We start from the raw sequence: 10,341 nt of genomic DNA, 5'->3' as shown, positions 1-10,341 counted from the left end.
GATAGATAGGGGGTGTATGGGGATAGATAGATAGATAGATAGATAGATAGATAGATAGATAGATAGATAGATAGAGGGGGTGTATGGGGATGGATGGATAGATAGATAGATAGATCCACCCTCCAACACACTTGGGATTAGCAGCTGCGAATGGTGTGTTGAATTGTGACGAAGGGGACGTGTCTGACTTCGATTTGACATTCTCCACTGGGTACGATGTCCCTGGGGCCAAAGCAGCCGTTGTGACTGGCTCTCGTTTTAGGTGCGATGTGAGTAAGGGACAGGGTTTGGCTGTCGCCAGGGTCCCTCTCCCTCCCCCCAGGGCCAGAGCCAGGGTCAGCGCATGCATGAGAGCCGCGAGGCCAGAAAGACAGTGTCACATGTCGGAGAACTAGACCTCCTGGTGCTGAAGCTCCCCTGTGCCTCTCCCCCTTCTCTCTCCCTCTCTCCGTTTCTTCCCCTGCAGTCCATTAACAGGGCCATGCAGAAGTCCAATGAGGAGTACAGTATCGGGGTGCTGGATATCTACGGCTTTGAAATATTCCAGGTACTTGTTACACTTGAACGGAGGTGCCAACTCCCCCCACCCGTAGGGCACGGTCGCTCCCTACAGAACAGCTGAGAGGGAAATGGGGGGGGTTCCCCTTGCAGCCTAGACTGCCAAGAGGGGTTCCCAGATGCAGAACCCAAAGATACCTCCCTTCCAGAGTCACTGTTTCCCCCCTACGCCTTTTTCATCTTCCTCCACCTGCCACCCCCCTCCTTCTTGGCACCCCTTAAAATGCTGGGCTCCTCCTCGGGGGTCCACTGTTTGGGGGGCTGATCTGTGTTGGCCTGTGAGTCTGCCCCACAGCTGTATAACACCCAGTTCTGCACGGACCAGCCTGCCAGCTGCCCCTCCTGGTGCCCATCCTCCCCACTGACCGGCCCTGGAGCCAGGGGCTGTCGCCCTAGACCCCATGCCAATATCTCCCCTTGCAGGCCAACTGGGGAGCTAATTGCCCCGCCTTGCAGAGCCACAGTGCCCCTGGGACCCACCAGCCTGGAGAGGGAGAGCCCCGAGCTGGGGCTGGCTGTTCTCACGGGGAGCCCCCTGCAGAATGTCCCCATAAGGCCCAACAGGAGCGACAGGGTGTGAGTCGGGGGGGAGCCGGCCTCCCAGCTGGGATCTCACTGTTTCTCTCTCCTTTATAACTCTGTAGAAAAACGGCTTTGAACAATTCTGCATTAACTTTGTGAATGAGAAGCTGCAGCAGATCTTTATCGAGCTGACCCTTAAAGCGGAGCAGGTACGGCGCGCGCCGGGGCAACGCGCACCGGGGCAGGGGAGAGCAGAGACCGGCTTGTTAAGGCTGGAGGGTCTGAAATCAGGCGGGTTATGCAAACGAGTGTATGCATTACCTCATTGGCATGTGGCCTTTTCTTTCCCCCCTGGCAGAGACTAGGGAAACAGGGAGGAGGGGGCTGCTAGGTGCTCGGCACTTTTGCAAAGCAGGTGCTTCAGTACGGATGTAGGAACTTCACCTGAGGCCCCCACTCCTGAAAATCTTGGCCCAAAGGTCCTGAATGCGTCTGCAGCAAGCCCAAGGCCCCGAGACAATTTTGCACCCGAGGGAATTACTTTATGTGCATAAAAGGGAGGCAGGCGAAACTGCCCCCCTCCCCCATCGGCCTGTGCCCCAGCTGTGGGTCCCAAAGCTCCGTCCTTGCGGTGCACAGCTGGATCAGCTGGGCCTCTCTTGTCTGTCCTAGGAAGAGTATGTGCAGGAGGGGATCAAGTGGACCCCGATCCAGTATTTCAATAACAAAGTGGTGTGTGACCTGATAGAGAACAAGCTGGTAAGAGAGGGCAGTTCTGCTGTCCTTCCTGGCGGGGGGCCGTGCCCGAGGAAGGTGCTTAACCCACTGGGTGCTGAAGGGGACTGAAACCCTGGGCAGTGTGCAGCTGCAGAACAGCAGCACTGCACAGGTGACATCGCAGGGAAAGAGCCCGCGCTGGGGAGTGACTTTGTTCCCCGCATGCTCTGCATAAGGGGTTAATTCGCTTGACCTGAGTGGAGTGTAACCAGCACGTGGCTGGGCTGAACGGGCCAAAGCCTGGCATTGGGATTGGCCCAGCAATCCGGGACAATCCCTGATACTGCGATCCCTGCATTCCCTGCAGCGCTGCTGGCAGGCGCCCAGGTTTGCGGGTCAGTGATGCAGCGAACGCAGGGCCCCTCATCCACGTTCTTCTTTGCGTTTGTTCCTGCCCTTTCTCCCAGAATCCTCCTGGGATCATGAGCGTCCTCGATGACGTCTGTGCCACCATGCATGCGACGGGGGAAGGGGCGGACCAGACCCTCCTGCAGAAGCTCCAGGCGGCGGTGGGAACTCACGAGCACTTTAACAGCTGGAACTCGGGCTTTGTAATCCACCACTATGCAGGCAAGGTATATTGCATGGACGCAGGGCCTAGCGCCATTGCACACGGGCACCCACGCGAGCACCTGGCATGGATCCCTGTCCGCTCACGCTGCACATAATCCTATGGGAGTACACACACGTCACATGGACACAGCCGCACACCGCATGGATCCCTGTCCGCTCACCCTGCATGGACAGGCGCCTGCACATAATCCCATGGGAGTACACACACATCACGTGGACACAGCTGCACACTGCATGGATCCCTGGGTATATGCACGGAATGGGTAGGAAGGGTGGTCTAGTGGAGAAGCTCTTAGGGGCTGACTTTCTGTTCTGTGTTTGTACAGCACCTAGCACAGTGGGGTCCCGGTCCATGAGTGGGCTCCAAGGTGCTACAATAACACAAATAATAATACATCGGGCACTGGGCTAGGGCTAAGGGGTGAATCCCTGAATCTACCCTGTACCTCTGTTCTCCATCTGTAAAATGGGGATAACGCCCCCCCTAGCTCACAGGGGTGAGGAGGTATGATGCAGGTATGATGGTGCTGAGGACCAGGTAAGTGCCTAGAGAGAGTGAATGATGCCCACATGTTGCATGGATAATGTACAACTATCCCATTGATTCCCGTGTATACGTGTGGCTAGGCACCATAGGGACACATGCAGTTATTACTGCCCCGGATCCATAGGCTGCATTTAGTCAGGCACCTCGGCAAAGGTGCCGTCACCTGGCAGCAGAGGCATTTGTACCAGAGCCCTGATTCCACGGGTTACGCTCGTCCTGTCAGGGAGCGCTCCCCACAAACGGCCTGCAAACAAGCTGCAGATCCAGAATGACCCGAGGGAATCACCGGAGGGATAACTCGGAACAAATGCAAGACGTATGCGACTTGCTCATGGGATGTTTGATGGCAAACGTGTATTTCTTCCAAAGCGCGGGGCGTTGCGGCTCAGGCAACCAGTTGATCTGGTCTGTAGAGGACCCTCCTTGGGCTGATTTCTGACTTTTCCTTCCAGGTCTCCTATGACGTGAATGGCTTTTGTGAACGGAACCGGGACGTACTTTTCACCGACCTGATTGAGCTCATGCAGAGCAGCGAACAGTGAGTGCCGCACTGGCCATATAGCCGGGCCCATCACAGGGGTCTTCTTAAAGTTCAAGCCCAGAGCCCTGTCCCGACAGGGAGAAGGACAGGACAGGGCTGTGACACCCCCCTACCCCCAGTGTGGAGCCTGGCCTTCCCAGTGGCTTTCTCTCCCCTCTGTCTCCCAAGCCGCCCTTCCCCAGAGCTTAATTGAGCTTAACCCTTTGTTGGCCTCGGACAAAGTGGTGCCTCAGCCCACTGGGTTGTATACTGGCCTGTTGCACAGCAGCTCTCAGGGGGCAGGCAAGCATGTCCCCTTCATGTGCAGCATTGTACCAGTCCATTAAGGGCGGGGGGGGACTCATCTTCCTGGGATGCATCAGGTATTAGCTAGACAAATTGGAGGATTGGGCCAAAAGAAATCTGATGAGGTTCAACAAGGACAAGTGCAGAGTCCTGCACTTAGGAAGGAAGAATCCCATGCACCGCTACAGGCTGGGGACCGACTGGCTAAGCGGCAGTTCTGCAGAAAAGGACCTGGGGATTATAGTGGACGAGAAGCTGGATATGAGTCAGCAGTGTGCCCTTGTTGCCAAGAAGGCTAACGGCATATTGAGCTGTATTAGTAGGAGCATTACCAGCAGATGGAGGGACGTGATTATTCCCCTCTATTCGTCACTGGTGAGGCCTCACCTGGAGTATTGCGTCCAGTTTTGGTCTCCCCACTACAGAAGGGATGTGGACAAATTGGAGAGAGTCCAGCGGAGGACAACGAAAATTATTAGGGGTCTGGGGCACATGACTTATGAGAAGAGGCTGAGGAAACTGGGGTTATTTAGTCTGCAGAAGAGAAGAGTGAAGGGGGATATTAGATTGGATATTAGGAAACACTATTTCAGTAGGAGGGTGGTGAAGCACTGGAATGGGTTCCCTAGGGAGGTGGTGGAATCTCCATCCTTAGAGGTTTTTAAGGCCCGGCTTGACAAAGCCCTGGCTGGGATGATTTAGTTGGGGTTGGTCCTGCTTTGAGCAGGGGGTTGGACTAGATGACCTCCTGAGGTCCCTTCCAACCCTGAGATTCTATGATTCTATGATTCTAGTGTAGGAAACAGGACACTGGACTGGATTTGATCTAGTAGCGCAGCTCCTATCTTCCTGCTGCTGGTCAGCCCCGTTGGGAAAATTCGGGATAAAATTCAGCCCGGGTGTAAACAGGTGCGGCTCCCATGAACTTCAACCGCAGCTGCAGCTGCCTGAGCCAGGGCTGAAAGGAGCTCCCTGAGCTGGCCAGACCCTGCGGCGGGGAGCTCAGAGCCTCAGTGGGTCCGTGGCGGTTTCACGCTGGTGACTGTTTTCTGCCTTTTAGTGCTTTCATCCGGATGCTTTTCCCAGAAAAACTAGATGCCGACAAGAAGGGCCGACCGACCACGGCCAGCTCCAAGATCAAGGTACGGGAGGAGGGTACGGGAGAGCTTCTCCCTTCCCTCGGGGAGCCGGTGAGACTGTTAACACTGTCGACGTCGGTCTTTCCAACAGAAACAGGCCAACGACCTGGTGAACACGCTCATGAAGTGCACGCCACACTACATCCGCTGCATCAAACCCAACGAGACCAAGAGACCCAAGGACTGGGAGGAAAGCAGGTGAGAGAGGCCTTCGCCGTTCATTACTTGCATTACGAGTAGCGCCTAGCGGGCCCATTGCGCTTGGAGCTGCACATACACATCGTGAGAGAGAGTCCCTGCCCCAAAGAGCTGATGGTCTAAACAAAGGGTGGGAGGGGAGACACCTTCCCCAAGATCTCAGAGGAGCTCAACAGGAATGGCTCCTGAATGACACACCAGTGCCTCTACCCACTGGGCCAGACTGCTCCTCACTGCGAGTGTGTGAGCAAGAAGCCAAAGATTCATTACTAGGCAGTCCCAGGGGACTGCCCGCAGATCCAGGCCATGGTTCAAGGCAGAAAAAACATTTATCTGCAAACAAGGTCCTGACCACTTTGATGGGTGTCGGGCGTTTCATCTGTTCAGGCGCTTTGGACAACCTTGCTGTCCTCCTCTTTAGGGTCCTAATTACCTTTATAATCCTGGCCCCTATGAGCCGAAATGTAATTGAAAATGAGTCACTTCTGAAAATAGGCCTTGCACTCCTAAGTCCCTGAAGTCCTTTTGAAAATGTCACATGAGGTTTTTTTCCATCTTTCATTTCTGTGATTCCAGACAGGGTTAATTAATCATTAATCATTAATTAATACTTAGCTTTTATACAGCGCTTGTCATCAGCAGATCTCAAAGCTTTTACAGAGGGGGAAACTGAGGCACACAGCCGCGACGTGACTTGCCCGCAGTCACCCAGCAGGCCAGGTTAAGTGTAACGCTCGTGCAAACACTCACATATACTCCTCCATACATGCACTCGCTCACGCTCCCACACCCGCGTGTACATGCCCACCCACCTCACACATACGTTGCCAGCAAGACTCAGCAAAACCCAGGTGGCCCCGCTCCAGCCCGAGAGTCCGTCCATAGGGCACGTCGGTCACCTGTGCTGAGCGTCTCTCTTCCCCTCCTTGCTTTGCAGGGTGAAGCACCAAGTGGAATATCTGGGGCTGAAAGAGAACATCCGCGTACGTAGGGCAGGATTTGCCTATCGACGGGTCTTTCACAAGTTTCTACAAAGGTAAGCCCACCTCTGGGAGTGCTGCAGGGACCCCCGGAGCGGTGCACTCTGCCAGGGCTGGGCCCCCACCCCTTGCCGCTGGAATCAGCACAGCTAGATCCTCACCTGGCCTGGGAGCTCCAGAGAGGACCTCTTGTTTCTGAAGGCATCTGAGCTGTGGTCACCGGAAGCCCGTCAGCTAACGTGCCCCTTTCCCGGCAGGTACGCCATCCTGACGGCAGAGACGTGGCCGTGCTGGCGCGGGGACGAGCGCCAGGGCGTGCAGCACTTGCTGCAGTCGGTTAACATGGACGCCGACCAGTATCAGATGGGACGGAGCAAGGTCTTCGTCAAGAACCCAGAATCGGTAAGTGGCCCTGCTCCTGCCCATCTGCCCTAAGACCGGAGCTGCCTGCTGCAATGTGGGTTCACCCACTGCCCCCAAGGATTGTCAAGGATTCCAGGCGGGGCAATGGATGTGCTTGGCAGCCCCCATAAAATCACCCGGCTCCATCCAGCGCAGATGCCGGAAGGGGTAGCAGGTCACCAGCCATCACCACGAAATTGGGGCAAAGGTAGGGTGACCAGATGTCCCGATTTTATAGGGACAGTCCCGATATTCAGGGCTTTTTCTTATATAGGGACCTCTTATCCCCCACGCCCTGTCCTGATTTTTCACACTTGCTGTCTGGTCACCCTAGGCAAAGGGCCTCCCACCTGGTCTCTGTGGCTCTGTGTTGCTCTGTTCCAGGGCTGCCCTGCAGTTAATGGTCTGAATTTCAGCAGAGGGGATCTAGGGAATGACAGCATTTCCAAGAGAGGCATGTTCGGCAGAGAGCTCCCGGGCTCGTTAATTTGAGGGTAAACACCTAACATTAGAGGGTGTAAAAAAACATAAACCGAATCAGTGTCAAATGTTTTCACCAATTTCCCCAGCCTTCGGCTCACGGGGGCTCGGCTGATGGCTAGAAGGGGGGAGGCTGCCCTTCTGGTTCCCAACCCCCGTGGGAACTTGGTGTCCTCTCTCATCCAGTGCAACCTAGAGGGAGTTATAGCTGATACAGAGAGAGGTTTAGATGAGAGAGAAACCTGTCTGTCTGTCTGTCCGTCTTTCTACTCCAACCATTTCTGCAGCCCCTAAGGAGAGCACAGGTTGGCTCTGTCTTGCGACCCCGTCTCTGCATAGGTCTGGCTGGGTCTCACGTTCCCTGTGTGTTTGTGTTTTGCTGCCGCCAGCTCTTTCTGCTGGAGGAGATGCGGGAGCGGAAGTTTGATGGCTTTGCCCGAGTTATCCAGAAGGCCTGGCGGAAGCACATCGCCATCCGGAAGTACGAACAGATGCGAGAGGAGGGTAAGAGAGCCGAGAGCTGCGCCAGCAGACCCAGGGCAGAAGTGGGCAGAGATTCTGTGGCGACACTGAGCAGGGAGCTGATACAACCTGGGGTAAAGTGCACGTAGCCCGGCTGGGCATTCCACCTTCTCGCCTGCTGGATTCCACAGGGAGGAGCAGATGGGGAGCCATTCGAGGGGTGGGGGGGAAGCAGGCAGGGCACAAAGTTAGCCCTTGCCAACTTTTGACAGTGCCCTTTTAATAAGTTTTAGTTTAAAAAGCAACATAGCTAGCATTTGGGGGACTGGGACGCAGGACTCCTGGGTTCTATTCCCAGAATGTGTGGCCCAGGGGTTAGACTAGTGGGGACTGGGTGGTAGGACTCCTAGGTTCTATTCTGCCTCGGAGAGGGAGGGGATTTAGAGCAGTGGAGTGTGGGAGGCAGGAATCCTCAGCTCTTTTACAAGCTTTCCGTGATTTCCTCTGTGTTTTCCAGCAAGCCACTTATTTCTCCATGCCTCTGTTTCCCCTGGGGTGTTATGAAGCTTAATTAATTAATAAATGTTTGTAACGTAATATGGAAGCGCAGGGTATTCCTACTCGTACTACTAATAACACTCCAAATGTTTACTAATACTCTCAAATTGTTCATGCCAAAAGCGAAAGGAGATATACAAGCACCTAAAATAATGGTGCAAAGAAGGCCAGGCATGCGCTCCCATTCATCCCGTTCCACAACACAAGCATTAGAGGGCAGTCAATGTCATTAAAAGTTTACAAACTTCTAAAAGAAAACACTTTATGTGATGTATAATTAACCTGTGGAACTTGCTGCTGCAGGATGTTATTGAGACAAGCAGCTCAGTAAGATGGGACATTTATATGACCAAGAATAGCATTTGCAGTTAGAAGAGCTAGGACAAAAATCCCATGAGCTATAAATGCTCAGGCTTCAGGGCATACACTGGGGGTCAGGAAGATATGTCCACCCCCCTGGTATAGGGTTGCACAGTGAAGTACTCTGTGGAGTTTTAACACCATGTTCTGAAAGCCTCCAACATGGGGACGACATACCTGCCTGGACGGGCCACTGACCCGCTCTGCGACTGACTTGTGTTGCTGTGTGTCCCTGCCCAGCTTCCCACATCCTGTACAATTTCAAGGAGAGGAGGAAGAACAGCATCAACCGGAATTTTGTGGGCGATTATCTGGGCATGGAGGACAGGCCTGAGCTGCGGCAGTTCATGGGGAAGAGGGAGCGGATAGACTTCGCCGACTCGGTCACCAAGTATGACCGGAGATTCAAGGTAAACGGACTCGTCCGGAGCAGGCGGGGGTGTGTGTGTGGGGGGGGAACGGGATTCCTCCTCCTCACCCAGGGGCGGGTGCTGAGAGATTCCTCTCGGAAAGGAAGAGGCAAATCCCAGGCTGCGCTGTATGGATGGGAGAACTCCTTATTTATAATCCTCTCAAGGGCCCTGCTGTCCGTGGGATCCCATACCCATTTCTCCGGCAGGGCTGCGGTCAGTCAGGTCCCAGATGTGTCCATTCCTCCCTGCCCGGGAGCTGGCAGCTGCTCGGTTTTTAAAGGCATCGCATGAAAATGGGATCTGCTTACCCCTGCCCAGACAGAAACAGAGAGAGGTTTTGGAGGGGCCTGGGAGCGGGCTGGGAATTCTCCCCTTCTGAAGTCTGCAGACTGTGATTGGTTTAACCACCTCTGCCCCGGCGACGCCCCCAAAGTGCTGACCTGCTCTCCCCAGCTTCGCCCGCTGTTGCCCTGGGGTCCCCGGTGCTGCTCCCTGTGAGACGTGGCGATTGACTCCCCGGGGTCGGTCCGGGCTCCTCCCGCTGGCGCGCGCCTCCCCTCACACTGCTGCCCCATCTCTCCCCCCAGGCCATCAAGCGTGACTTCATCCTGACCCCCAAGTACTTCTACCTGATTGGCCGCGAGAAGGTCAAGAAGGGTCCCGAGAAAGGCCAGATCAAGGAGGTGCTGAAGAAGAAGGTGGAGATCCAGGCCATCTGCAGAGTCTCCCTCAGGTGACCCCTGCAGCAGGCAGGGCCCCTCGTAGCCTGGACCTCGCCCACCCCCACAGCCCTCTGCAAGGTCTTGGGACCACAAATGTGGGTCTGGTTGCATGTGGGCGTAGTGACTCCTTCCCCAGGAGTCCTCAGCTTCACCCCCCACAACCAGGGAACCAACCCACTGCTTTCACCTCAGCCCTATAGGCACCCAGCTCCACCACTCCGACCAATGCCCCGGGCCCTCAGCATGGCATGCATTGGTGGGCTGGCTTTCCTGCTGTCCCCCAGTCTCCCTTCTTCCTGGTGGACCGGGGTGGGGGTGCAAGGAAGGGGTTGCCTGGGGCCTCCACATTCCGTGGACAGCTTTACAAATCGACAGCTCCCTGGCCCTTGTGATCTCCAGAGGGGTCCGTGTGGCCTCCAGCCAGCCCTAGGGCTGCTCCCAGCTGGGCTCTGACGCCCTCTTCTCTGGTTCTTTGTCTGGCCAGCACGAGGCAGGACGACTTCTTCATCCTCCACGAGGAGGAGGCCGACAGCTTCCTGGAGTCCATCTTTAAGACAGAGCTCATCAGCCTGCTGTGCAAACGCTACGAGGAGCTAACCCAGCGCAAGCTGCAGCTCAGCTTCGCTGACACGTAAGGGGCGGTGGGGCTCCTGGGGCAGGGAGGGCGGGGGCAGCTGGGGCCGATCGGCCGCTCGGCTCCACCTTTGGAGAGCCCTGTGTTCCCGGCGCTGAGAGGGGAGTGGGGGCTACTGGTTAGAGTGGGGGGGACTGGGGTCTATACCCAGCCCTGAGAGGGGAGTGGGGGCTAGTGGTTAGAGTGGGGG

The 10,341-nt window shown here is 55.6% G+C and overlaps 1 protein-coding gene across 1 annotated transcript in view; it reads left to right on the top strand.

Moving 5' to 3' along the window:
• The window catches only part of MYO1F (myosin IF), a 37,228-nt gene that overhangs the window by 20,544 nt on the left and 6,343 nt on the right, over positions 1-10,341 (top strand). Inside the window, exons 11-23 of the mRNA XM_029912289.1 lie at positions 467-547; positions 1,203-1,289; positions 1,753-1,839; positions 2,265-2,432; positions 3,430-3,515; positions 4,864-4,945; positions 5,034-5,140; positions 6,078-6,176; positions 6,378-6,522; positions 7,392-7,506; positions 8,623-8,792; positions 9,383-9,528; positions 10,002-10,148. Coding sequence (XP_029768149.1) covers positions 467-547; positions 1,203-1,289; positions 1,753-1,839; positions 2,265-2,432; positions 3,430-3,515; positions 4,864-4,945; positions 5,034-5,140; positions 6,078-6,176; positions 6,378-6,522; positions 7,392-7,506; positions 8,623-8,792; positions 9,383-9,528; positions 10,002-10,148 — 1,520 coding nt within the window. The remainder of the gene's footprint in view (positions 1-466; positions 548-1,202; positions 1,290-1,752; positions 1,840-2,264; positions 2,433-3,429; positions 3,516-4,863; positions 4,946-5,033; positions 5,141-6,077; positions 6,177-6,377; positions 6,523-7,391; positions 7,507-8,622; positions 8,793-9,382; positions 9,529-10,001; positions 10,149-10,341) is intronic.

The sequence above is a fragment of the Terrapene carolina genome, unplaced genomic scaffold (genome assembly GCF_002925995.2).
Source record: "Terrapene carolina triunguis isolate 2854851 unplaced genomic scaffold, T_m_triunguis-2.0 Scaffold194, whole genome shotgun sequence".
Lineage (NCBI taxonomy): Eukaryota > Metazoa > Chordata > Testudines > Emydidae > Terrapene > Terrapene triunguis.
The sequence above is the reverse complement of the archived record's forward strand: the minus strand, read 5'-3'. Positions and strand labels throughout refer to the sequence as shown.